A 27677-nucleotide genomic window follows, 5' to 3' on the forward strand; every position below is an offset into this window, starting at 1 on the left:
CTGTTTTTAAAACACCTATGTATCGTACTTACGTATAACTTAACATAAACCGTTCCCAATTGTGGTATTCGTTATTTTAATAGTTGGTTGGCTTGTGCGTAGGCGTAGGCGTAGGAGTTGAACAAATTGTTTCGCATAGTTTGCTGTTGTTTGATATTAAGAGGATTAGTTTTTTAAATTTTACCAATCAGACTAAGTAAAGGATATGCTTTAACCGCTGCTAACCAATTAGCCAAACGAGTGGCAAGTAATTACATTAATTATGATGTTGCTCATCAAAAACTGGTATCTTTGGCTGCTGGTCCGCCGTCCAGCAGTGCCGGACAAATAAGTAGAACAGAACCGAACAGCCAACACAAATCAAGAAGTGGAAGTTCCCCAGTTACACACTAGATCTAAAATAAATTGTTGAATTCGAGTAGAGAAATTATTAATCAAGATTATGATAGCGGACCAATTTGCGTATAAGATTTGTGAAATCAATTTAGATAAATTCTCTCGGTTTGCCATAGCCATGGATACGATTACGATATGCCAGCCTTAGTTGAGAGTTCTAGGTAGCCGCCTGTGCTTTGCGTTCTGCTTCGTGTTTTCCTAGTTTTAGGTACGTTTAATTATAGACAGCAAACTGGGTTTTGGCTACATTCAGCATGTGCCGTGTAATGGATTGCATTTTCCATACAGTACATTTCACTAATGCGTAAACTTACTTAGTTGCATAAAGAGTATAATAACGATGAATTGTAATTAAAGCATAATACATTTTAGGTGCATGATTTAAAATACAACGAATAAATATATTTACACCGAATTCTTTTCTAATTTTTTCTTACAAATATATACACACACATTATATAGATCTATATACATAGATATATAAATATATTAGTTGTATACATATTGAATTAGATTTTACAAGATTCGAAAACCGAATATTTAATTATCGCTTACATTCAATTAATATGCAACTCACAATGAGCGCCCACTGCTAATAATATAAAAATAAAAAATAATCGCCTGAGCGCCAAGTTGTAAATATAAAGGATCAACAAGTTACATAGAAATTATATCCGATTTTTTGAAGGGCCGGCAGCGTAATAATAACAAGCAAAATATAAACAGTTTGGTGGCCTACTTAAAAGATCTTATTGTTGAAGATTTATCTTAATAACACTAATCGTGCAAATGAGAATAAGAACATGCAAAATAATTTAAATAAAAATTTAACTATGACAAATCAACCAAAAACTTTGAATTATTTGCTGAGCATTAACGGACTCTAATTGACTGGGTAAAAATCACGGACGTAACACTAAAAATACAAATTAATTAAAAAGCCGACCGCTACACATTATCGATGATATCATCATCTTCGGGATCGTCGACCAGCGTGAATCCTTCCTCCTCAGGAACGCTGCTCCTGCTTTTGCTGCTGGAGTCGCTCACATCCAGACCGTCTTTTTTCTCCGGTGTGGTAGGAGCTTCCAGCGCTTCTATTAGCTCCTGGACCCCCGAAACGGCGGGTAGTCGTTGCGTTTGCTGTGATTGCTGCGCAACAGTTGTCACACTCATTACATTTAACAGCATCTTTAGATTCTCGCCGGATATGCAGTCTCCAACGGCCTCCCGCGCTTCAATAGACTGCTGTGTCGTTGTTGCGGCGACTGGGGCTGGATTGCTGTGGACAAGGGAGGCCCATGCTCTGGGGCTTATAATGTATTTAAAAGTTAGCTTTATAATGTATCCCACCAAGGCCACCAAGAGGATGGGGGCCAAAAGATTATAAGGGAATGACAATCCATCTAAGGGTAAAAAATTGTTATTCATGTTGCAATGGAGCGTTTCTTACCCAAAGAACACAAACTTACATGATAGTTTCGTCATAGTTGCCGACACCTTTTCTAGTAAAATTTCCAACTGCTTAATAAACAGGTCATTCATATACATAAAGAGCACATGATCCGGCATACAAATAGAAAGGCTGATCTTGGAAGATTTTCTAAAATATATCGGTTAAATGACGTTTTTGTTGTGCCTATTATAAGCTTACCTCAGCATCTCTATTTGCTTATCCTGTGGCGATGCTGGTATTACATAGCCTTTCAGTCGAGCAAACCAGGACATTTCCGCATAGCTCTTTGGTTCCTGGTGATGTTTCATGACCTCCATCATAGCCTCAACATCTAATTTCTAGATAATAACCACACAATGAGGACGATTTCACTTGCCTTTCCTGAGATACCTACTCTGTTGCACTCCAAGTAAGTGTGAATATATCCGCATAGGAAAATGCCTCCCAGAACAATTGAAATTAGCCGGATACGGAAACGCTTGTGCACAATGCAGCCAAGTATGATGGCTACTGTAGCAAATAGGATGAATTGCACCTGCAAAACAAGTAATTAGCTCAATTTCGAGTTTCCCTAGATGGAGCAACAGGTACCTCGGTCGTTTTTGTCAGCGCTACGAAATCCTTGAGAATATCCACCAACAAGGAGAACACACCGTGCTGGGCATAGGAGCATCCGGATCTGCCCTCAAACAACGGAGCCTCCTCGGCGGCCTCCAATATCTTTGTCAGCAATATGTCCAGATCCCGGGGATCCTGCACCGTCTCCAGTTCTTCCAGCTGCGTCGGCAGCAGTGAGAAAAGCAACGATCGCTTGTGGAGCGCCGAATCAGCATCGTACTATTTACGCAAGTTACATACATGACGTCATGTCTCCAAATTTGGGCTAGACAGCGGTCTTACCTGCAAACGCTTGCGTTGGAACAGCAGATTGACGAACTTCTTGAAGTACGTGAGGGCCAGGGCATCTTCTACGGCTGCCGGGGATCGCTCCGGAATCGCCGGACACAGGCAGGATCCATCCGGCTGATTGAAATCATGGACCAAGTCCGCCCAGGCGGAATGCGGATCCACCCAATTCTCCTCGCCGCCGCTCTGGCAGCATACGCTGTGGAACACTAGCAGGAAGCAACTGACCGCTGCCTCCGTTCTCATTGTCCTGTAATCTCTTCCGGGTGCTTTTAGGTAAACAACACTTGCTAAATATAATTGAGCTGGGGAATGGCGCAATTTCGCAAAGGTGCAAGCTGGCAGTGTGGCCAAAAACAAGTAGCCTCCCAAGCCGTAACCGCGATAGTGCTGCGAACATAATTCATGCCTCCAGTCAAATTTGGCTAGAAAAAATAAAAGCTAAAATAATGTTGATAGTTAGTTATTAAAAATTATTTTTTTATACCATAATACTTCATCCATGACTGCCATCTTAAGCTTATACGGCTGTCAAACTCTATGGGTTCATTGGAATCTCAAATAAAATTTACTTGAATGCCATTTGCAGCAACTAATAAGAGCTCATTAATATTAAAAAAAAATGTTAGGCCAAATTACTACAACAATTCTTGACTACATGGTTTCTAGATCGGCAAAGTCACACTATAGTTAAATATTAACATAACTTAAATGAAGTATATCCATTTTATAGCTAAGCTGTTTGTCTGAATAGCTTTTAGAGATCGTCGCTGGCCACTCTGGGAATCGCCGACTCCGTTTAATCTGGCCACACTGCTCGTTTAGAATAACTGTTTAGCCAGGTCAGCACTGCACTAAAAATTGCATGTGCCTTAAATCCGTATAAAAGCCACGAGGAAAATGGTTAGGTCAGCACCGGTAGTTGCAGTCATTGCACTTTTCCTGGTGATCGCATCGCTGGGCGTGGATGCCGACAAGAAGCAGAGCAAGAAGTACAGCAAAGAGGCAAATGACCCGCATTTCCAGCAAGTAAAGCAGGAGAAGTATGACCCCGACTTTAGAACCATCCAGCGGCCATTTCGCATGGCCAAATTGAATCTTGTGTGGGCCAAGGCTCAGAACGTAAGTGTGGAGAGTCATATATCTAAAGGTTCTGTAAATAAACCCTTGTTATAGCGCCTTACAGAACCCAAGCTCAAGTCGCTCTACATGGAGCTTAAGATCCACGATAAGGAGGAGATCGCCTGGAAGCAGCTCAACTCGCAGCACAAGGACAAGGATGGCCTGAAGGACGACGAGCTGCGCCGCAAGCTCATTGGCATCATGAGCAGCTACGATCTGCTGGAGCACTTTGACGAAACCCAGGACGCGGAGAAGCTTAAGCCCTACAAGGTATGCATCCCCACTCCTTAGGCGCAACAGGTCATTTATACCCTGCCTACTTTGCAGAAATTCCACGACGCTGATGAGCGTTATAAAAACAAGAGCCTCTTCAAGGACAAAAAACTCGTCCGGCTGTGGGAAAAGGCAGAGCTTTCCGGATTCACTGCAGAGGAATTAAAATCCCTGAAGCAGGAGTTTGATCATCACCAGGATAAAGTTGATGTGTACTACAGCTTGCTGGAAAATATCGGCACCGTGGATACCGACAAGCATGAAAGTGGGTTTTCATGTTTTAAAAAATAAAAACATGTTTTACACAGCTTATTTTCCCTTCAGACGCCATTAACACCGAAGATCTGGACAACTACAATCTGATTTCAAATGATGCCAACGAAAATGAGATCAAAACCCACGCACAAAATGTTAAGAGTTTCGAAAACGACCTTAACACCCTTCGTGGTCATCATGCCGGCATCAAGGATCATTACGATAGACTGGAACGCCTAGTGTCCTCCGGTCCACACAGTCAGGACTTTATCGAGCCTAAAGTTCAGGGTCTGTGGCGCGTGGCTCAGTCAAGCAATTTCACTGAAAAGGAACTGGAGTCCATAAAGACTGAATTGCACCATTTCGAAAGCCGACTACTAAAGCTTCGTCATCTGCATGCTGAGCATGCTTTGCATAAGGAGAAGTACAAGGTATAAGTTTGGGGATTTTCTTTCAAATCATATGGTGACCAATATATTGCAATTTTTAGGGCGAGAAACACAAGGATAAGAGCAACCGCTTTGAGGACATGGAGGATCAGCTGAAAAAGCAAACTCGCAAGGTGGAGAAACTGCAGGAGAACATTGAAAAAACCATCTTCAAGCACACAGAACTTTAAGTGTTGAAGCAATCACTGAACGTGCCAAGCGAATAAATTAGAATTAGGTGCAACTGTTTGTGAGAAGCACAATATCACTTGAGATGCTATTTAGCATTTGTAAATAGGTATAGTTTTGATACCAAATATCATTTGAATGAAATTAAAATCTCATGAAGTTTGATTTTTTTGTAATAGTTGTATAAATCTGGAAAAAATGAATTTTTGTGTTAAACAATTTCTTTGAATTAAAAACCAGAAGGTTTTTAAGATTTTATATATATTTTATCAGATGGGTTCTTAATTGTAATATAAGGATAAAAGTAAACCGTTACAAGCCGGTGATATTTTCAGTAGGACCATACTAGACCTTTCACTAAACGCGTATTTTCCTCCACCCAGTAGGACCGCACATAGTATGACCATACGCCAGTCGCATTCTTGTTGTTGTCTGTTTCGTGGGCCAAAAAAAAAAGAAATATTAACTTAGCGAAAAGTAGCCGATATATATGTGCAGCGGTCGGTGCAAGTGTTAAATGGGTACATAGTGCATATGTACACACAGCGACATGGGCATGGTGGAGGCGACGACGTCGGAGCTGCGCCTGGAGGCCCCCAATTCGTACACGTACCTCCTGGCGACCGTCAGCCTGACGCTCACTTTCATCGTGATGCTGGGCGCTTGTCTCTGCTGCAAGAAGCGCATCCCCAAGTGAGTTCCTGCTCCCGATTCCTGCAAGGATCAGCAGCGCATTTCTAGGGGGATTCCTCAGGCGGCGAGAACAGGGCTGTGTAGGCCAGGGAGAGAGTGAAAGTGGGTTTCTTTCTCCGCCTCTACGCCGCCCAGTTCCAGTTGGATGCACTCATTGGACTAATAACACTCTTTAAACCGCCTGCTTTCCCAGAAATGACATGATGGGCCCAGAAGGCATGGTCAAGCTGAAGAACCCCGACGAGGTCATTGTGGTCACCAATCTGGTGGGCAACAGCGAGTCCCAGGCGGAGCTGAATGCCTCCACAGTATCCACTGCAGACTCCGAAAAGCGGTGAGTGTCCACTACTCTACAAGCAAATCAAGCAGAAAATTAACCCTCACCCCTTTCCAGGTCAAGCACTGCAGCGCATCGCAGTTTGCCGGACATTCCCGTGGCCGAGAGCAATGATAATGGCTCCGAACTATACGAAACCGTGGCGGACAAGCAGCTGGTCGATGCCCGCAATGCCCGCAGCCAAAGTCGTAAGTGGTAATCCAGATCCCAAGAAGCATCTAATATAATTCCTGCTTCTAATCACTCCCACAGCCCAGCCAAGCATGAAAAAACAGACCAGCGTGTCGCAGCACAGCTCCATCAGCCAGGCGGATGATGTCAGTTCACCGTACTCACGTGTTAAGGGTCTGCCGCACGACTATGCCAAGGTGCGGGGCACCGAGCATCCCTATGCCCAGCTGAATGCCCCATCTACGTCGCATGCGGCCAACCATGGATCTGCAGCAGCTGCTGCGGCGGCTGCAGTGGTGGCAGGGTCCTCCAGCGATGGCATCGATCCCATGCACCGCAGCTCCCAGCATAGCGAGGGCTCAAGGGAGCACAATGACTCGGCGCCAGCACAGGCTGAGATTCCCGCAGCCTCTGCGATCGCAGGCATGATTTCGGCCAGTCAAGATCTGCCCTACATGACGCCGCCCATCGCCAACCAGCATTTTAGCGGCGACTCGCAGGATTCATCGAGTAAGTTTGTGGCACGCGAGGTGATGTCATGTTCCTAAGTACTTTACTCCGCAGAGGGATACACAAGCATTAGTGTGAGGGAACCGCTGGCCAACATTCTGGCGCAACAACCACCGGGGAAACCGTCGAATAGGAACCCAACTTTATCGCGGGATGTGAACGACTCCCACTACGCCACAGTATCAGACGATTCTGGTGAGTCACGGGAGAAAAAACAAAGTTCCCTAGGAAAATTTTTTAATTTTGTACAATTATCTCATGGGTTTTGAATGTATAAACATTTCCTTTGATAAATATTCTATAAAAACCATACATTAATGTTCATACTTTTTAGATGAAACGTATGCGGCAATTGAGGATCCCAATAATCGCCACCAGGCCAATGCCGCTGATATTTACACAAGCGGTTCCGAGACATACGCACAAATCCAGCCAATGCAGGCCAATCCCATAGTGGTGGCCGTCGAAATCAATAACAGCAGCAGTATTTCGACTGCTAGTGCGTCCGCCACCATGGTCGGAGGCGGTGCCAGCACCGGAATACATAGACCCACCAGCAGCAGCGGTGCCGATCATGGCATGCCTGTTCCACCGCCGGTAGACAGCTTGCGAGCTCAGATGCACTCGCGACAGGCTTCATCCTCGTCGAACAACAGCACATCTGTGTGCAATCTGGGCTCACCCAAGCCGGAGAAGCGCCAGGCGAACTCGCCTCTGCCACCGACGCCCAAGGCAAGTGTGGGGCAGTCGCACCATCTGCACGCCGGCAGCATCAGTAACCTAACTTCTGGCCGGAACTCTGTAATATCAGTGATCGAAGCGAGTGCCGAAGGTCACGAGGTGGAGTCTGGAGAAGCGTCGCCGCAGCGCAAGCACAGCAAGAGTCTCAGTCCATCCAAGGAAGGCGAGGGCAACAAGAACATTGAGGGCATGTACGCCAAGGTAAGATGAATATCTGCCAGAATCAATAACCCAAGCTAACCCATTTCGTATACCCGTAGGTCATGAAAAAGCACAAATTTTCGCGCAACTCTCCATCCTCCCAAAACAGCTCGCCCATCCTGGCCAGAAAGCAGCAGCAGGATGCCTTGGGTGTCAGTCCGCTGGACAGTGCTGCAGCCTTATTGGTTGATGCCCAGAAGGGTCGTGTGCGGAGCAATAGCTATTCGGCCAAGGATCACGGCTACGAAACGATTCCAGCGGATGGTCAGGTGATGCACGAGAACCGAAAGTCGGATTGCTATGCAGCTAACATGTTGCAAAAGGAACGACAACAGGAAGGAGGAGGTATGTTGACAGCGCTTCTCAGCCCCTCTTTAACAGTCCCTGCTCGATGATTTCTGGGTAAAATGGGCTGATTCCTGTAATCTGCTCATAGATTTTACCCTGGCTTTGTCGCTAATCCCTGCCTATGCCTAATCTGCCTGTCTATCTATCTGTCTCTCCTTGTCTTTCCTTTAAAATGCCTTCCCAAACTTAGTTGCTATGCCAAAATGAGTAATTTCCGTGTTTGTTCAACTCAAACAGCGAAAATTAAATGAGTTTTTCTTTGGAAGTAGCCGTGGTTAGTATCGTCTGCAGCAAATCCATCAATTCTTCATATCAGTTTATGTACATTCGCTGCTTCAATCTGTAGACTAATAAATTGTTATTTCCGCTGCAATTTCAGCGATTGCCCAGCCAGTTACGATAGCAACAGCAATTGCGATCAGCGCCAGCACAAAGCACTACGAAACTATCCTAAACCAGCCACAGCCGCCGCCACCGACGCCGCCGTCCAACAGCAACAATGATCCAGGTTACGAGCAACTGCAACTGCACCCAGTCCCAGCCGGCGAGGATGAGGCCAAAAAGTCAGACTACGATCCCAACTACGAGGTGCTCAAGAGTCGTGCCCACTCGGACGACGGCTATGCCAAGGTGCTAGAAAAGAAGCGCCCGCCTGTCACCGCTGACGCCTCCGGCTACAGCACTATTCCAGGGGCGGATGCCAACCATAACTATGCCAGCATTCTGGAGACGAAGGCCGCTGCGGAGACGGACCACTACGCCCGGATAGCGGAAAACGCGGTGGCGGGAACTCCGGGCAGCGGCAGTAGTCGCCTGACCCTCACATCACCCAGCTCCACGTCTAATTCCGTGTCGCTGAACTCTTCAACGGTGGCCACCAGCACACCGCAGTCCTCGCAATACGAATCGCTGACGGGAACGGGCAGTGAAACGGATCCCAACTACGAGTCGGTGTGTTACCTGACCACGGCGGCTAATACAGCGACCACCACCACGACGACGACGACCAACACAAGCAGTGGGATGGAGCCGGGCTACGAGCTGCTGCAGGCAGATCAGGAGTCGGACACGCAGGCGAGCAGTCCGCTGAGTGGGGCAGCCTCCACGCCGAGCGAGCAGTTGCTGGTGGACGACTACTTCCACGTGTAGCCCGCGGTCGGTGGCCAGTGAGCTGGATCTCCCCTCATCAGTTTTTTGCTAAGCAATTATTCACGCACATATCATCCATTCGATGCACAGACCCCACACATCCACGCTTAAATCGTTGTTAGGAACGGCACTCGCCAAGCGACAGTCCTAGATTGCACTACAATGGGTCACTGACCCACGGGCAGATCGGGACAGCAGTAAACCCATCCCATAATGGCACAGCTTCATATCGGTTTGCCCTTTAGAATATAGCGTAGCTTTAGGTTGACTTTTTTGTACAAACTATTTGTATGACCGGCTCGACAATTGCTTCCGGGCGAGGGTGGGTAATCGCTCTAAGATCTACTCCATTATTATTATTCTATCTCAGTACCAGTGCGTCCTATTTTAGGTAAATTGAATGCAGGGGTCTCACTTGACGCGCCACTAGTTTAAATTGATGAGCACACACACCGGCGGTCCGAAGGGGGTTGTGTTTAGGCAAATGATATTTAGATGGCGGGCAGGAGGACTTACCTACTATACATATATGTATATTATATATATTTTTATATGTTCTGGCGTTTTTGCTGCTTTTTTACTTTACTGAGGTCCGGTATAGGCTTAGTATATACACGTATTTACACACACAATACCCACGAGAAAGCAAGCCAAGTATTTGTATTGATAAATGTTAAAGGAAAACTTCCAAGTATTCAACCATCAATAAACTAAGATAAAATGTTCAATAAATTATTGATGACACAACACCGTTGCTATTTTGATATCTGTAGGTATACAATTATGTTTATTAATATTGCATATGTATAGATGTATATCTGCTTACGGGTTGCAACAAGGCGGATCAATATATTGATGTGAGGGGTTTCACCAGGACAGGCGCACCAAATACAATCAATTTTAAATCACAAATACTAATCTTCAAGGTTGAGAAGGTGGTAACAAAGAACTAATTTGTTGTTCAATGAACTTTCTTTGTTTCGGGCAACCAATCTTATCCACTGATCTCCATTTGATAAGGTTTCGAGTCTGTCCCGGTGTAGCACCCTTTAAGAGCTGTGCTAATTATAGATCGGTTGCAGAAGTCTTATACTCAGGTTTACATTGTTTTAACTATGGTTTTAACTAATTTTCATAACTTTAACTAGAACAGAGACATTTTAAAAATTACTAAGTGTACGATCCAAGTAGTTCGGGGCACATAAAGGGGTTAACGGGGATACACATTGCATTTGCAACCACATCGAGCACATATAATGGAGATTATCTGATTGGGTAAATGCCTGCTGGCAGTCCGTCACGGCCCAGTCGTGTGACCGCGGGTGAGTCGCGTCACCCAGACGTAGATGAGGGCGCACACCACGAACTGCAGGAATATAAACTGGTAGTCGAAGATCATGCTACACCTGTGAAATGTTAACGATGAAACGCGCCCGACAAGCGCCGACCAAGCAGCCGCTTCCACGTCTCATTCGTTGTTGTCGTCAGCCATCGGGATTTCAGCGGGCGCCACTGCCGCCACCGGAAGAGGAGGTTGCACATGGGCGGGTGGCTGCACCTGGGCAGCGATTGCCGGTTCCCGATTGAGCAGGGCTATGTTGCTGGCCTTCATGCGGGCTATGGAGGAGGCCATTCCAGAGCCGTTGCCCATAACTGATAGACACGGTGACATACAAGGAGTTGTGCATGATGAATTGCTGATTTCACACTGGTCAAGTAGGCGGAGAAGCTCGTTGGTGTCGGGTCCGCCATTGATTTTCTGCTGCGGCTCATCCTTGGAGAGCAGCGCCAGGGCGGTGGTAAGGTCCCACATCTGGATGGCGCCGTTGCAGTGACCGGTGAGTATGAACCGGGATCCCATGCGCGACGATACCTCGCATTCGTGCACACAGAATGCCGAAATTGTGGAGCTGTCCACGGATCGGATGACGCACACCCGATCCCCGTTGGAAGCCAAGCGCACGTACAGTTGGTCCGTCTCGGGCACCACCTTCTGCACGAATATCATGTCGTCGTAGTCGCCGTAGGGTCCAAAATCATTTCCAGCCGCATAGCTGTAGCTGGTGTCGGTGGCCTCCAGCGAGACGATCTTGAAAGAGGCTTCCGGCGTGGAGCCCGGCTGAGTGGAGAGCATTCCCCGGAAGCGGGTGAGACTCCAGGTTCGCACGTGGTGGTACTCGCTGCACACGGAGACAAGGTACTTCTCCGACAGCATCACCTTGGTTACGGGGCTCTGGTGCACGAAGAAAGTCTCAAACAGATGTGGGCCATGGCCAGCTGTCTCCGGATGTTGGACGATAATACGCACCGCCCCCGACTTGGTTCCATAGGCGATCTCGATCCAGTTGCCACTGATGCTCGAGGTTTTCGGGGTAAGGTACACCGAGATGGCCGTGATTGGGTCCAAGGTGACATCTTTGTAGAGCTCGGTGACCAGCAAATCGTTGTCTTTCATTCGGAGCGGGAACTTCTGCATGTCAATGTAGTAGATGGACCCGTTGTTGCAGCCCAGCAGCAGGAACGAGCCGGCCGAGTCGAAGGAGAGCACGGGCACCAGGTCCTGGATCTGCCAGTGCTGGGTCATGGCGTGCCACACGCCGATCTTGCCGGAAGAGGACAGCGCCACCAGCTGGCTGCCGATAAAGAACAGGTACTCCACCCGCACGTTTAGATTAAAAGTGCCCACGTCTGTTTTCTGGCCGCCCTCCTGGATGCTCCACAATCTGATTTGACTACCATACGATATGGCTACCATCTTGCTGGGCACTGGCTCCGCCGCGGAAGTGTTCACCTTCGAGTTGATGGCGATCCTTTCTATGGTGGCGTCGATGTGGGGCGATGTGAAGACCTGTTGCCAACCGTTGGAGTCCTTCACGCGGTAGCAGGTCACAAAGTGAGCGTAGGCCACTGCTATCCAGTTCTGGTGCGCCTTGATGATTTGCACCCGCATCGGGTCCACCCAGTGTGAGTTCTGCGTGGGGCTGAACACCAGGCCCACTTCGTTGCGGAAGACCTTGTTCAGATCCGCAGAAGAGTTGCGCGAGTGCCGCATAAAGTCCATCGAGGGATTGCGGGAGTGCAGCATCGGAGCTGGCGGATTGGGGCCGGTGGCACTGCTGCCGGTGCGACCCAGACGCAGATCCCATGAAGAATTGCGTGAGTGTGAGGAACGCGAGGGCTCCGGGACCCGCACCATGGACCCGGGTCGAGCACTCACCGCGCTGGCCGAAGTGGAGGGCACTGGCTCGTCCACAACGGCGGCGGCGGCTGGAACGGCTTCGTTGGAGGGCATAGGCGGCGCTGCCAGGAAGCCGTAGAAGAGCACATCGCCGCAGGACGAGTGGCTGAGGTCCTCGCAGAGGGCCAGGCGCTTGGTGAGCGGTGTGATCCCATAGTACTCCGCCTCGTGCCGCAGGGCGCGGATCTCGCAGTTCTTAATGTCGATGTCCTTGGTCCTCAGGTAGTTGAGGATGATCGAAAAGAGCGTCGGATCGCGGTCAATGAAGATGGCATTGTGCTCGTCCCTCAGGCTCGAGATGCGTCCGCTGAGCAGGGCCGTGAAGAAGGTGTCCGGGATCCACGTAAGCGTTTGCCGCGACGTGGAAAAGCTACGGAAAGTGAGATGGAGATTGCATGCGTCATCAATGTGGTCAGTTAGGGCTCTGCCAATTCTATGTTTTTACCGCTGACCACCCACATTGAGGTTGACCAGGTCGCTGCTGGCGGGGTGCGTGAAGTAGGACATGGCAGTCCGATGATCCGATGACCCCCGGGCTGCCGCAGCAGCAGCGGACGGATTGGTGTGCCCTAAATGCGCTTCTATTTGTGTGGCTTCCGTGCTCCCAGCGCTCCAGCCAGCGACTGATACGGCGGGACCAGTGGCAGCCGCACCAGCGAAGCAGATAACTCGCGATTTCGGTCCCCAGCCCACTTGTCGAGCTGCGGGGTGCAATTAATTCGTTTAACTCTGGGTGCTGCCTATTTATTTATTTATTATTTGTTGCACTGCTCCGTGGACACTAGGGATGGGCACATCGATCGTGACTGTTCCCGATCACGACCAGTCACCGTTTATGGGTGGTCCCAGATGCATTTAATGCCTCTTGCAAATAACTGTATGTAAACAAGTTAAAGTTAGTTTCTAATACTAAAATTCTTGGCGAAAAAGGGCACTGAAAACTAAAGCCTTTCGACCCAATATAAATTAAAAAAAGTGGGCTTAATTATATACCAGGCGTATTTTATTTATTTTATATTATAATTTTGAATGCATTTTAGCATTCTTATTTTTTGGTCAACAAAAAAAGCTGCTTAGCACGAATAAACCTGTTGTTGATACTTTAAAAACCCAAACATTTTTTTGTATTGCTATATATATACAAAATATTTATTTTTTAAAGCCACTGTTATAAATAACGTTTTTCGTTATCTTAGCAAAGTCCATCTCTAACGCTTAACAATCATACGGTCACATCACATTTTCTGTAATTAACGGTTCATTTTGTTTGGCGGTAAATTTAAAATTCGGCCAAAGTAAAACCTTGAACAAAAAACTCACCGTAGAGCTCATGGATCTCAGTGTCTATTCTAAGCCTTAGGAACTGAGCCTTAAAGCAGTTTTGGCAGACACAACACAAAATTCAAAATAGGCCAAAATGCCAGCGGCAAAGTGCGGTTGCTTTAAAAAGGAGGCTCGCGTCCATGTCATCTACGTGGGCGGAACTATAGGAATGATCCGCAACGAGTCCGGCGGTGGGTGAATCGATAGCTTTAATCTCTATTTAACTCAATACCCTTGCTTTTCATTAGTACTGCACACCGTGCCGAAGGTGTTGGCTGAGCGGCTCCAGGAGTTTCCCAGCTGCCACGACAAGAATTATGCCAGCAAGAGTGACGATGGGGGCTTCTTGGCTCTACCGGCAGTGGCCAATGCTCCGTATCGAGTCCTCTACGATATGGTCGAGTTCTGCCCTCTGATGGACTCCAGCTGCATGGGCACCTGCGACTGGCAGCGCATGGCTAACGAAGTGGGAGTGAGTTTTGGATTCGGGTTTCCTTGATTTGCTATACACAATATTACTTTTTCTCTTTTCTAGAAAACCTACAAGTCGTATGACGGCTTTGTGATCCTCCACGGCACCGATACCTTGGCCTACTCCGCCTCGGCGCTATCCTTTATGCTGGAGAACCTTAACAAACCAGTAGTGCTCACTGGGGCTCAGATACCGATCTTTGAGGCCCGAAGCGATGGTCGGGAAAACTTCCTGGGCGCCCTTCTGATTGCCGGCAACTACAACATTCCCGAGGTGCTCGTTTTCTTTGGCAACAAGATCCTGCGAGGCTGTCGCTCCACGAAGCTCAACTCGGACTCGTTCCATGCTCTAGACTCGCCAAATCTAGCTCCTTTGGGTCGGGCTGGTGTGAATATTGAGATAAACAGCCGCCAAATCTTCCGGCCGTGCAATGTTAAACCATTTAATCTCCATCCCGAGCTCAACAAAAACGTGGCTCTGCTGCGGATTTACCCGGGAATAAGTGTCGATGTGGTAAGGGCCTTCCTAAAGGACCCCATAAAAGGTGTTGTCCTGCAGACCTATGGGGCCGGCAACTTTCCGGTCAATCGTGAAGATTTGCTCGATGAACTGAGAGAGGCGGTTCACAGGTGCGTCATTATCGTGAACATCACCCAGTGCTCGGCGGGCATGGTCTCCAACTCTTATGAGACGAGCCAAGCCCTGGTCGAAGTGGGCGTAATCCCCGGCTATGACATGACGCAGGAGGCTGCCTTCACCAAGCTGGCCTATGTGCTCTCCAAGCCCGAGTGGGATGTGGCCAACAAGAAAAAGGTGATGCTGCTGAGTCTGCGCGGTGAGCTGACCACCAACAAGGTGGCCAAGATCAATGACATCGACCTGATCGAGGGCGTTGCCCGCACCCTGCACATGTCCACGGCGCTGGAACGGCAGCAGATGTGCTCCACATTCTATCCCGCTCTGGTGGCGGCCGCAGTCACCGAAGGTGATGTCCACAAGTTGGGCGATCTCAAGCAGTACGGCGCCAATCTGTGCGACACCAACTGCGATGGACGCTCCGCCATGCACTTGGCCTGCTTCCTGGGCAAGCTGAACTGCGTCTGCTTCCTGATTTCCTCGGGCTGTCCGGTTAATGTCCACGATCGATTCAACCGCACGCCATTGCACGAGGCCATCGACACGGACAATCATGATATCATCAAGGCGCTGCTCAAGAGCGGGGCCAAGCTCAACGACCAGCCGCTGGTCCAGGCGGAGCTGCTGCGTGCCCTCACGGAGCGAGGTAAGATCAAGCGACTGGAGTCCTTCCGATTGGCCGGGGCCAATCTCACGCTGGCCGATCGGACGGGACGAACGGCCTTGCACTACGCCTGCCAGCTGGGCAACCACGAGGTGGTGGAGTACCTGCTGCCGCACTACAAGAATCCGTACCTCAAGGATGAGCTGGGCATGTCGCCCATCGATTACGCCAAGGCAGCCAATCATGCCCACATCCTGACCCTGCTGCGATTCCGGGAGACCGAGTTGGCCAAGGAAGATCCCTGTTCCTGTTCGAATTAGAAAGTACTATTAATCCCAAGATCCGAGTCCGAAATTCCAAATTAAAAATCACTCAACCGCTTTTGTCAAATTTCAAATATTATTAGCTTATACCTTGTGTATATATAAGTATGTATATTTAGTGGTTTGTCCAAGTCAAGGGCGACGACGTTATTAGCTTGCATAGGTAACACATTAAAATCAATCTCTACATAGTATAGTCGCACGTCGAGGACGTGCTTTAATTTTTGTTAGTAAAACAATACACTCTGATCTTCGTATATTTCGTATAGTTGAATATAGAATATAGTATGCAGTATTTATGTGTTATGGTTATTTGATCCTACGAAATTGAACCGTTTGGGGGAAAACACGGGCAAACAAAGTATAAATTAAATGTTAGGCAATAAAAACAAAATACTTAATTCACACGCAATTATTGGATAATGTCATCTATGCAGTAGTTATGGTTTTTGCGTTCACTTAGCCTAGGCTACAGACTTAAATTAAAAATGATTTGCATAATTCGAATACTCGGCCCGTAGACAAACTAAATACTAAACTGTTCATCAACTTACACGACTAAAATGACACATGGCTTTTGTTTCGTTTCTATTTCTCTTTTACGTTTGAGCTACAAATTTGTTCTACAACATTTAGACATGAAATATTGCTTGGTATTTTACGCTTGGTAAAGGCTTTTGATTTTGTATCTTGTCCGTGTGCTGTGTTTCAGTAGAATTCGCATAGATTCGTATGAATATATAGAGTAGTGTGCTGTATTTCGTTTAAATGTAGTTATGTTATGTGTGTACTATACTCGTATATTCATAGGTTAGTTTGCTGAAGCATTGGCTGCCGCTAATCTAGTTTGTTGTTAATACTTAGAATTGCTTTCTTCGAATTGTTGTTAGTCAGGGGCCGATCCGCTCGCCTGGGCATTCATATCTCCTCTCTCATTAATATCTATGGCTTACACGTAGTTTATGTTAGTTGATGTAATTTTAAAATCTCTACTAATCTACATTACAAAATTGTTCTTCACTGGGTTCGAGAGGACTCATTTGCTCCTCATTCGTTTACAACACTTCGACGTACAAGCAAATGCATTGTGTATTAAAGGTGTTCCTCCTTTTCAGTTTCATTCATTCGTTGTGACATAAATGGGTAAGGTTTCAGTGTTCTTTGTATTGATTTATCCGTTTTATGCTTAGTTAAAAAGTGAAAACTTTGCGTGTGAGTTCGTGTTAAACTAAATTGCACATTGAGTTAAATTTTGAACGCAAGAATAATTAGTTATTATTTACATACAATTAATTGTATTATAGTGTGTGTTCGTTTGTTGGTTTCCTTTTGAATATTTACAGCAACACGTGAGATGTGCGAGAGATTTGAGAGCTTGGCCTTAACGTCTTAAGATAGATATAGCTAAGGATGGGACCGTGGTCGAGCTGCCGAAGTTAGTTAGTGTCCTAGTTGACCATCAGCGTGTGTGATTCCATGGGCGCCGCCGAATCGTAGAGCGTGTCCGTGTCCTGAGTGGGCTCGCCCTGCAGTTGACACTGGTTGGACAGGGTGCCAGCACCGCAGTCGCAAAAGAAGCTGTGGAATAAACCAGGGTTTATTATTTCCGGTTTTATTAAAGCCAAGAAAATAGGTAAAACAGTGGAAAATAAATTAAGATTCAAGACAGTTTTAAGACAGCTTAAAGTGTACAAGCCACTTTTATGACTGGTTATTCTAAAGTCTTATAGAGATGCTACTTTCTGAAACTATTGTATATCACTTAATTGCTTCCCACTCACCGGTCGTGTCGTATAAACTCTACGTCATGACCAGCATGACAATTCTTGATGCAATTCACGCAGATGGCGTTGCGGTCGGTTGTGTTGCAGGTCTGGCAGCGGTAGAAGTCGTGCATGGGAAAGGAGGTGTAGCTGCTAATCTTGTACAGGCACTGCCCGCTGGAGACGGCCTTCTCCACCTCGTCCTCGTTGTTAAATATGTTGTTGCCCCGAGTAATTGGCTGAACGCCACTGGCTAGGCACAGCCCGCCGAACTTGTTTTTGAATATCTGATTATGCTCCAGCGTGGCCGTCGCATTGTTGGTTATCTCCACGCCCGCTGCCTGGCCATCGTAGATGCGATTTCGTCGTAGAATCGGGTGCGATTGCGTCGAGATTAGGACTCCGGCCTGCGTGTTGCGGAAGATGTCATTTTCCTCGAGGATGCCCTTGCCGCCGTTAAAGATGCAGATGCCTCCATCACGGCCGTCATAGATCTTATTACGCTTCAGCGTCGGGTTGGAGTCAGTTTTAATCCAAACGCCGGCCATGGCGTTGTCGAAGATCTCGTTCTGCTCAAGCAATCCCAGACCACCATTGTAGACAAGTACTCCACCATTCTGTCCGCCCCAGATCTTGTTGCCTCTTATCACCGGATTGCTGCCTGTGCGGATCTGGACTCCCGAGTACAGGTGATTGAATATGTCGTTATCCTCCAATTTGCCATGACCGTTGTCGTAGAAGTAGACGCCCACCTGTTTGCCTGAATGGATCCGATTGCGTCGCAGAACTGGAGTGCTCCCAGTAGTGATCCACACGCCAGCCAGTGTGTTGGAGTACACCTCGTTCTCCTCGATCAGCCCCTGGCCCTTTTCGTGGACATATATGCCGCCGTGTTGGCCATGGTGGATCTTGTTGTGCCGCACTATGGGATCGCTGTTGGTGCGGATCTGAATCCCGGCCAGCGCATTACCATAAATGTTATTGTGCTCTATAAGTCCGCGACCCTCGCCAAAGATGTACACACCACCTTGGTGTCCGTTGTAGATCTCGTTCTTGCGGATGGTGGGATTGCTGTTGGAGGTTATCCAGACACCTTTGCAACAAAGAGTGTGGATTAGTAAAGGTTAATGATTTACACTTGAATCAGTCTTACCTGCAAAGTTATTCGAATGAATGCGGTTCTCAATAAACTGACCCAGTCCATTCTCATGCACATAGATGCCGCCCGTCTGACCATGATGGATCTCGCACTTGACCACGGTAGGATTGGCTCCGGCCTTGACCTCGAAGCCAGCTATGCGATTGTTGTGGATGTCATTTTTCTCAAAATAGCCCTAGAAAATTGATTGGAATTTTTGAAATACCTCATTTTAAATTATAAATCTCCTTTTTATGACATGGGTTTAATGTTATAAATGTTAAAACAATGAAATTTGTTTGTTGTGCAACAAGCTGAGATAAACCCAATTGTTTACACTTACCATTCCATTTTCGAAGGTAAAGATGCCCACATCCCGACCGTGGTGTATGTGGTTTTCCCGCATGATGGGGCTGGCAAAATTCTTGACCCAAATACCCGCCAGGGCGTTCCGGCTGATCTCGTTGTGCTCGTAGGTTCCCTGGGCGTAGTCTGTGACGTAGAGACCCACATTCTCACAGTCGCTGATATCGCAGTTGCGGATCACGGGATTGGCATTCACCCCGCCCACACAGACGGCAGCGCCCACCACCGAGGTGGACCGAATGATGCAGTTGTCCACGGTGGGGGAACAGTTCTCGCCGATATCCAGGCAGTAGTGCTTGTGATGCGATACCGTCGAAGTGACTTCCGGCGAGAACTTGAGAGTGAGGTAGCCCACGTATGCGTACTTGGCTCCCTCGACGAACATCACCGTTGATCCGGCTTCTCGTTCCAGAATAACCGATTCAGCCACGTTACCAGGCGCCGCTCCAACTAAAGCTACATCCGAGTCGATAAACAGATATTCGCCCTTGTAATGGCCAGCATGAAGGAATATCAGTGGGCCGGGGTGCTCGGTGGGGGCCACCTGCTCTTCATAGATATTGACCAGGGCATTGACGCTGGCCCCACCGGCTCCACCTGCGCCCGCCGACGCACTTGTGTTGGACAGTCCCGCGGAGACCACATTGCCAGCTCCGGCTCCAGGCGGCACAAAGGCTCCCGATGCGGCACGCTCTTCTGGGTAATCCAGAGCCGACTGAATGGTGTTGAAGAACACAATGCTGCGTCCGGAGCTGCGACGCTCCTGGTAACCGGGGCGCACATGCACTCCACGGTACAGCTGGTGAAAACTCTCCTTCCACGGATTGGCGTACTCCGACTCCTCTGGCTTCTCGAACACGAACTTGCACAGTTCCGGATTGAAGAGCGGCAGGTCGTACTCGAAGACTGACTGGTAGAGGCGCTTCCAGAGCTCCGTGTCGTTGGCAATAGTATTGAAGCGCTTGCATACGAGCGCCAGGCGGCAGAGGTCTTGTTCCATCAGATACGAGAAGATGGCCAGCAGCACTTCGTCAGGCAGTTCGTACTGGAGGTACTGGGCCGCCGTGGGCGCACCTGCTCCTCCGGACGCTGCTGTCCCAGCGCCGACTGCTTCCCCCGTGGCTCCCGCAGCGGGACCCATCTCGCCACCTTGCGTATAGAGGCGACGCGATCGCTTCCTCGCCGGCAGCATGTAGTTATTATCCTCGATGGCAGCGCCCACCGGCAGTGCCCCACAATGCTGCTGTGGCACTGAGCTGTGGACGTTGGGTGGCTGCGCCAGAGTGGCTCCCGTTGTGGGTGCATTGTTCACCGGGAAGGTGGCACTGGTCGAGGGCGCCTGTACATTCGACGAGGAGCTCGAAGACGAGGCGGACGAGGACGACGAGCTGGAGGAGGATGAGGACGACGAACTGGAGGGCGAGGCGCCGGGATTGACAAGCGGCGGGGAGCCGCTCGAGGGTCCCACGAGTATGGCGGCGGCTGCAGCTGCCACGGCGGAAGAGGAGCTGGTCGGCCACTGCTCGTGGCTGCTGGCAGAGATCTTGCGGCGCAAGTCGTACGGACTCTGATGACTACTTCCGGCCGAGGCGGAGGCTGCAGCTGCCGCAGCGGCGGACGTTGTTGCCGCACTAGATCCGGTTGTGGCGCAGGTGGACTTCGAGGTGGCGGAGGATGAGGCTCCTAAAGCCGGCGGCGTTGACTGGCTGGTGCCGGCGCCTGAGCTCTCAGTGGTGTCCATCATTTGCAGGGCATTGTAGAAGCTGCCAGAGAAGCCCGAGGAGGCTGCTCCACTGGAACCGCTGGCTCCTTGGCCGCTGTCAAAGTACTCTGCTGAATTGGAGGCTCCTGCTGCTGTTGCTCCGGCGCCCGCAGCTGCTGCTGCTCCTCCTCCTCCTCCGGAAGTGGATGTGGCACTACTGCTCCCGCTGCTGCTGCTGTTGGTGTTGCTACCACCGCCGGTACTACTGTTCGAACCGGATGCACCTGCTCCCGCTCCGGCGGCGGCCACGTTCTGCTGGAGCATGGGATCCATGATGTTGCCCGTTGGCCGGTTGGGCATCGCTATCCGGTTGGCTCCTTTCCGGCGGGAGCGGCGCACGTAGGTGCGCGACGAGGTGAACGAGGCGCTCGGCATCTTCCCGTCACCTGCCCAGTGAGGATGAGTTTTCCGCAAGTTAATGGGAGCCAAAGACTTTTGCGCTTGAGTTTTCACAGTTTTCCAACCCCATATGCACACGCACTCATACAGCCATACGCATACACACACTGGCACATGCACATGCACAATTTGGCGACGACTTTTCTCTCGTTTTCCCCTTCACTTCACTTTCGCAGCAAGAGCTTCGGATTTGGATCGGTTTGAATGGGATCGGCTGGCTAAATCCCGGGATCCTTTGACTAACAATTAATTAAACTCCATTTGTTTTAGTTTATCTGTCTGCTGCCTGCTCTTCTTATTGCTTCTGTGTGCGTGCGTGTGTGTGTGCCTTTTTCGGGGTTTCTATCCTTTGTCTCTCCTTTGTTTTGTTTTATTTGGTTAGAGGAGCACAGCTAGCGCATACACTGGCCTGATGCCGTTTCGCTCGCTCATTGTTACTCTGTCTCCCCCTCGATTCGTCTTCGCAGCAGACACTCTGCTTTCTTTTCGCTATTTGCCCGGCCAAAAAACACTTTTCGCAGTTATGATACGATAGCTACACTAATTAGCAGTTTCACTCGACACAATTGCACACTATTTTATCGAAAATTCAGCAGCGAAACCACAAAATTAATCCGATTTTTAATTTTAGCGTCCAGTGTGACCGCGGCTCTACTGCTCTGGATAGCCACTCGTTTTTCGATGATATACCAAAACCATGGTCCTTTATTTTGGTATTTTTCTTTCCGATGATTGTCCCATCGATGATATCGATTTCTTGGGCGCGCTACTTTCCTAATTTTAATTTATGAATTAATTACTTTCTATGCTTGACAAACCAAGAACAGACATGTCTAAAAATATTTATTTATGAATTCGATATAAAAACAGAATTACAAGTGAAAGCATAACAAATCTGATGGAAATATAAAACACATGCATTTGACAGTGACCTACAAGCTCGAAAAGTGCAGAAAACCGAACTTTTTGAGAGCCCCGTCAAGTAGTCAACATGCAAGGTCGCGCCACGCCCCCTTTGGGCATAAGTTTTCTTGTTCACCTGTTTGTCGTTGTCATTTTGCGCCACGTTTTGACTTCTCCATTGAACGAATGCCCAGAATTGAACTTTGCTCACGCGATCGTATCGACTATGGATAGTCGCACTTCAATGTTCTTGTACATAAATACATATCTGCTTCATAAAACAAACTCTGTATTCCATTTCCTGGCTACCCGTGTTACATTGTAGTTGCTCAGGGGCAGCTGAAGAAACCAAACATGACGAATTTTAAGGGGAGAAGACAAATTAAGAAATTACGTATTACGTTATAAGAAGTACACTCTAAATAATAGGTATCTACTTTTAAAAATTTTAAAACGAAAACTAAGGAAAAGTACATTAATCAGTACAAAAAACCTGTTCGAACTTTAGAACTTTTTAGTTATTGAAACCTTTTAAATTTTTTTGTCATGTTCATTTAAAAGGTTTTCAAAAAGTAACCCAAAAAACATTTTCATTCATTTCAATTTTAATCCTTTTAACATGGTATTTATATCTATGTAATCTATATATTCTATGGGTAACTTTTTGGTGTTCAAAAACCAACCTACCATACCTAGAATCAATTTCTATTCTTTTTACATGAGGCTAAAACCACATAAAACATAATTTTGATTCAGTTTCAATTTATTATATATTTTTTGTGTAATTAAAATTAATAACAAAATTGCTGCCTTTGGCTAAAGTTATTTCATGTTGTATTTCGCAGGCCATTTGGGCTTCTTTGAGGAGTGCTCTCATCGCCTTAGTTTTCCTTAATTTTTTCCGGTTTTCGGCGCTTGAACCAGTAGTCCTACTGAGTATTGTTTTGGTGTGCGCTTTGTGTTGCCCATTTAGAGGGCATTACGCTGGGCTTTCTTCCTCTCCTCTGCTTTCCTTTTCCCCTACTTTCCTTTCCTTTCACCCGGCGTGAATGATAATGGCATACGCATCCCTTTGGCCCGACACCCCTCGGAAAGGGGGGGGGGGGGTGGTTCTGGGTCTATGGGGCTACTATGGCCATATGTTCTCGGGGGCCTGCTGGCCCATCGGTACTCCCCGAACGCCCCTCGCCGCTGACCTCAATAATAATTTCGTCTAATTGCTTCGTAATTATGCCGCGCACATGCTTTTCTTGATTCGCCCGTTGTTGGTAATTCACTTGGCCCCCACGGTTACCTTCCTATCTTCGCTGGTGCGTGCCCTCCATGGGCCTCCTTGCTCCTCCCTGGTCCTCCTAGGGTCGCCTGCAAGGATGTGCGGTGGCCTCAAGTGGGCGACGGACCCCGGTGGGTGGCCCTTGCGTCCGTGTCGGCCATTTTGGCATGTTATTATTTGTCTCTTTTGTTTTGCGCAATTTTTCGTCATTTGCTTCATTTTCTGTCATTAGAGGCATTTAACTTTTTGCTGTTTTGCCTCTTTCCGATTTGCCTCCATTATTCAGGCACCCGCGACCACTCGCATTTCCCATTTCGCATTCAGGCCGCCAGGAAAAGGGAGTGCATGTAAATGGATTTCCCGCGGTCAAGCTGAAGGAGGGCAAAATGGTCAAATTTAATTATGATTCTAGCGACAATAAAAATGTTTAATAATTCAAAATATATCATCTTTAAAAAAGTCAAAAATTAAAGTTGTATTCAATTTCAATCGGTGTTTTGCATCGTGGAAAAAATATATTCAAAATATAAAACCGAATCCTTGATCTGAAGCCGTTTATCTTTGATCTTTGAATTATTTTTACTAAGTTTAAAAATTTTAAAGAAATTTAAAATTTTTTCTTAAATTAGAAAAGTACATTTACTAAATGTAAAAAAAGTCGTATTTAACTGAGATATTCTAAAACGCAGGACAAATATTTTTATTGATTGTATGTGTAATTCGTTAAACACTGTAAAACCTTTTTTTTTTTTAATTTCAATATCAATGAAGAAAACGTAATATTCAAAATCAACGTACCTAACTCAACAACTACTAAAATATTAAGAATAATGATTTAAGGATGAGCCTCCCAAATACATATAGTTTGGGAAGATCTTCTGTAGAAGTAAGTTAGGAATAAATATATTCTTGACTGATGTATACTAAATATTAGGTAATTTATTTGTTTTAGGTTTGATATACTTATATGGAATATATTTATATAAATTTGGTCTAATTTTTATGTATTTTTTGTCTTATAGCTAGTACTCCTTAAATTTGATGTCTAAAGAAAGTGTTATATGGTTCCTACAAAAAAATTACAACTAAATTTACTCTAAAAATAATTATATATTTTCTTTCTCACAAAACGGAAGATGGCAAATATTGCCTCTGTGTTTTCAAAATATTTTAGTGCACAAACCTGTAGGGTAGTTACCTTCTTAGCCCACCTTTCAGGCCAAATACTTGTAAATTGTATGGGGCTGCAAGCAAGGAGCGTATCAATGTATGTCAATGGACTGTTGACTCCAATTGGATCCGCCTGTCCTTTCGAAAGGGGCAGAACTGCATTCAGGCTCTATTTTCCCCTTGACATGCGGCATATGTGAAGTCGTTTAGATGCTATCGCTCACATTTTTAATGACAACTAATGCGAGTGTCCTTTGAGCTACCCCCGATTGCCCCCTTAATCACATTTCGCGGAGGGGGCGTGTCTCGCTCTTTTGGCACAAGTATGTCTAATGCGCAGAACTTTTAATTGAGTTTAAAATTGTATGAAGACAGGACGCACAGAAGGTCCTGTGGCAATGGAAATCGGCAGCCGTAATTACACCCCAGTGCGTGTGTGTGCGAGCGAGTGTGCTTAAATATGTTGGCAGTTTTTGAAGTGTGTCGGTTTCAATCTTGGTAAATTGCCTATGAAATATTAACTTTACCATAATGAGACGCAATTTTTATATCTCACAATTTGCCTAACAAAATTTGGCTGCCCCTCTTCCGTATTCACACACATGAAAAGACAACCAAAAGGTTGAACGGCTGAATTATAAATGGTCGGTTGTATGTCCTTAGCCTTTCGCTGGATAATGTTAATGCACCTGTCCCCAAATAATCCAATCAAAAAAGAGCTTTTTGGGAAAAAGTGGCATAATCCTTCTTATTCAGCGGTCAAGCCCTGCTCACAAAGGACATGACCCAATTATGTCCTTGAAATTGTGACACATTGAGGCCTCGCTGCACTCGCCTCCGCCTTACATTCGATGTAATCCAGCGTCGAATGAAAAATGACTCAATTTGCAATATCCAACACCTTGCCCTTAAACCGTCCCTTGAATACCATACCCCCCTATATACTATGCCATCCTTGCAGACACTTAAGAGACGGCACCCTCATTACTTTCAACGTAGTAGCCGCAGCCCTTAATAAAAAGTAATTCCTTGGCCCATGGATAGTTAGTGGAAAATGACTTGGCTTATAAGTAAAATTTCTTGCAATTTCCCATCGACAAATGGCTTTTGGCTGCATGGCATACGTGCAAAAGAAAATAAAATACAAAAGCATACATAAAAAAACATGCAAAGGAAAACAAGCGTGAACGAATGGATCGAATATTCCGACTGCCAGATATCCGCTATAAAGATTTATTCCATTGTGCACCATGTCGAAAGTTGTTTAATTGGATTTTTCACTGGCGTGAACTACGTATATTGCGTACAAAACAATTACAAGAGGGAGAATCGATGTTTTATTGCTATGTTTACGATTCGCAGTATAAATGCAGTAAACTCAATGTCCTTGCAAATTAGAACTCCTTTTAAATCGATAAGCTTTAAATAACACAAGTTTAATTGTGGTTTAATTTTAGACGGAATATTTCTTAAGGCCTGTTTAATAATTTTAAGCTTTTTGTAAAAATCTATATCAATATACTACTATATACTATTTTTAAACTATAAAGACTCTCTTTATGAATGGAAGTGTACATATACTTAATAGGGTCGAGAGAATATTTTTGCATTCAAGAAATACAAAAAAAACATCCAAAAGAGGTTAATTTCGGAGCAAGCCCATACGCTCTGACTAGAGTGTAGCGAGTATAAACAAATAAAAGAGTAAAATTAGAATGGCTTTATGGTAATGGTGCTCTGCTTTATGCTGCTCCAACCCCTCGAATTTCCAATTCAATCGCAGCGCATTTGGTTGAGAATAAAAGACTGAACTCTGATTAGTCTGTTACAAAACATTACCTCGAGTGGAAGCGGGTTGACGAAGCTTTTAAGAATGGCAGATATTCTCAACGGAACCTTGCTCATTTCGGAAGATCCTGTCCAGCTGCCACTCATTGGCAGTCCCTGGCCAGCCTTGACCATTATCTCCCTCTATCTGCTTTTCGTCCTGAAGGTGGGCAGAAAGATAATGGAGGACCGAAAGCCTTTCGATCTTCGAGGAGTGATCAAGGTCTACAATATATTTCAGATCCTGTACAACAGCGTAATTCTTATAGGCGTAAGTATAACACACAGCTATAGGGCTGTCCATTAATATTATATGAAAACCATATTGTATAATAATTATTATCATATAACATAGAGATAACAAAGTTCCACAGGTTGGGTTCTCTTAAGACAATTAACTTAAGTCTCTTGTTTGAGTTGTGACAATCAATGCAGAACCCATAATAATAAAGCTAAAGCTTTCAAGTTTTTACCACGCATTGTTATGGTAGTAAAGATTTGTGCTGAAATATGATGATGCCTTTAGTAAACCAGACTAGATATAAAGTAATTTTTAATTTCTACAGGCAATTTTTAAAAATTATGTTATTGTTTTGAAGATGTGTTTCTTATGGCTGTATTCTATACTTCGATATTACCTTTTCAGGGACTTCACTTTTTGTTCGTTCTGAAGGCGTACGACCTGAGTTGCATCATCACTCTGCCGCTGGATCACGAGTACAAGAACAGGGAGAGATTTCTTACCTACGCGTATTTCATAAACAAATTCATGGATCTCATGGAGACGTTCTTCTTCGTGCTGCGAAAGAAGGATCGGCAGATATCGTTTCTGCACGTCATCCACCATTTGGTAATGTCTCTCGGCGGATACGTCCACATTACCTACAACGGATATGGTGGCACTCTATTTCCACTGTGCCTTTTGAATGTGGCGGTGCATGTGATCATGTACTCCTACTACTATTTGTCCTCCGTCAACAAGGCTGTGCAGTCGAGTCGGTGGAAGAAGTGCATCACCATTGTCCAGCTGGTCCAGTTCGTCCTGGTTCTATCGAACTTCATCTACACCCTGAGGCAACCCAACTGCAAGGCCTCTCGACGGGTGATATATTTTGGCATGTCGGTTGCCACGACTTTCATCCTGATGTTCACAAACTTTTACATTCACGCCTACGTACTGACCGGCAAGAAGAAGCCCGAACTGAAAGTCCAATAAGTCGGGAAGTCCTTTAAATAAGATAGTGTTTCGCGATACCGAGAAACTAATAAATATGTCTTCGAACAGAGCCTCAGTAGTTTTGATAC

At 46.5% G+C, this 27677-nt stretch overlaps 7 protein-coding genes across 8 annotated transcripts; 4 read left to right on the forward strand and 3 right to left on the reverse strand.

Moving 5' to 3' along the window:
- Window positions 1-762: 762 nt before the first annotated feature.
- LOC119560040 lies at window positions 763-3117 on the reverse strand. The gene is made up of 6 exons (XM_037873343.1): window positions 2753-3117; window positions 2444-2689; window positions 2247-2387; window positions 2051-2190; window positions 1869-1999; window positions 763-1802 (listed from the first exon to the last, which is right to left on the reverse strand). Exons 1-6 carry the CDS (start codon window positions 3002-3004, stop codon window positions 1345-1347), a joined length of 1368 nt encoding a protein of 455 aa, XP_037729271.1. The 5' UTR covers window positions 3005-3117; the 3' UTR covers window positions 763-1344.
- A 454-nt stretch (window positions 3118-3571) lies between these two features.
- On the forward strand, window positions 3572-5190 carry LOC119560961 (alpha-2-macroglobulin receptor-associated protein). The gene is made up of 5 exons (XM_037874712.1): window positions 3572-3880; window positions 3935-4150; window positions 4208-4418; window positions 4478-4839; window positions 4899-5190. Exons 1-5 carry the CDS (start codon window positions 3659-3661, stop codon window positions 5025-5027), a joined length of 1140 nt encoding a protein of 379 aa, XP_037730640.1. The 5' UTR covers window positions 3572-3658; the 3' UTR covers window positions 5028-5190.
- Window positions 5191-5439: 249 nt separating this feature from the next.
- Window positions 5440-9924, forward strand: LOC119559837 (serine-rich adhesin for platelets). 2 transcript variants are annotated; one of them, XR_005220971.1, is made up of 9 exons: window positions 5440-5718; window positions 5912-6052; window positions 6113-6243; window positions 6308-6736; window positions 6791-6931; window positions 7071-7678; window positions 7738-8023; window positions 8217-8300; window positions 8406-8542. XR_005220971.1 is itself a non-coding variant. In XM_037872931.1 (8 exons), exons 1-8 carry the CDS (start codon window positions 5576-5578, stop codon window positions 9173-9175), a joined length of 2649 nt encoding a protein of 882 aa, XP_037728859.1. In that variant the 3' UTR covers window positions 9176-9924. The 2 variants fall into 2 exon arrangements, 1 of the variants encoding a protein (XP_037728859.1); XM_037872931.1 differs by lacking the exon at window positions 8217-8300 and having other exon boundaries at window positions 5576-5718; window positions 8406-9924.
- Window positions 9925-9933: 9 nt separating this feature from the next.
- On the reverse strand, window positions 9934-13206 carry LOC119559839 (BTB/POZ domain-containing protein KCTD3). Its single transcript, XM_037872932.1, has 2 exons — window positions 12859-13206; window positions 9934-12783 (listed from the first exon to the last, which is right to left on the reverse strand). Exons 1-2 carry the CDS (start codon window positions 12918-12920, stop codon window positions 10644-10646), a joined length of 2202 nt encoding a protein of 733 aa, XP_037728860.1. The 5' UTR covers window positions 12921-13206; the 3' UTR covers window positions 9934-10643.
- A 541-nt stretch (window positions 13207-13747) lies between these two features.
- LOC119559889 (L-asparaginase 1) lies at window positions 13748-15845 on the forward strand. The gene is made up of 3 exons (XM_037873027.1): window positions 13748-13927; window positions 13985-14208; window positions 14272-15845. Exons 1-3 carry the CDS (start codon window positions 13831-13833, stop codon window positions 15766-15768), a joined length of 1818 nt encoding a protein of 605 aa, XP_037728955.1. The 5' UTR covers window positions 13748-13830; the 3' UTR covers window positions 15769-15845.
- Window positions 15846-15956: 111 nt separating this feature from the next.
- On the reverse strand, window positions 15957-21848 carry LOC119559888 (F-box only protein 11). Its single transcript, XM_037873026.1, has 4 exons — window positions 19016-21848; window positions 18688-18868; window positions 17553-18627; window positions 15957-17349 (listed from the first exon to the last, which is right to left on the reverse strand). Exons 1-4 carry the CDS (start codon window positions 21173-21175, stop codon window positions 17220-17222), a joined length of 3546 nt encoding a protein of 1181 aa, XP_037728954.1. The 5' UTR covers window positions 21176-21848; the 3' UTR covers window positions 15957-17219.
- Window positions 21849-26373: 4525 nt separating this feature from the next.
- On the forward strand, window positions 26374-27659 carry LOC119560209 (elongation of very long chain fatty acids protein F-like). Its single transcript, XM_037873567.1, has 2 exons — window positions 26374-26643; window positions 27019-27659. Exons 1-2 carry the CDS (start codon window positions 26419-26421, stop codon window positions 27586-27588), a joined length of 795 nt encoding a protein of 264 aa, XP_037729495.1. The 5' UTR covers window positions 26374-26418; the 3' UTR covers window positions 27589-27659.
- The last annotated feature ends 18 nt before the right edge of the window (window positions 27660-27677 follow it).

The sequence above is a fragment of the Drosophila subpulchrella genome, unplaced genomic scaffold (assembly GCF_014743375.2).
Source record: "Drosophila subpulchrella strain 33 F10 #4 breed RU33 unplaced genomic scaffold, RU_Dsub_v1.1 Primary Assembly Seq354, whole genome shotgun sequence".
Lineage (NCBI taxonomy): Eukaryota > Metazoa > Arthropoda > Insecta > Diptera > Drosophilidae > Drosophila > Drosophila subpulchrella.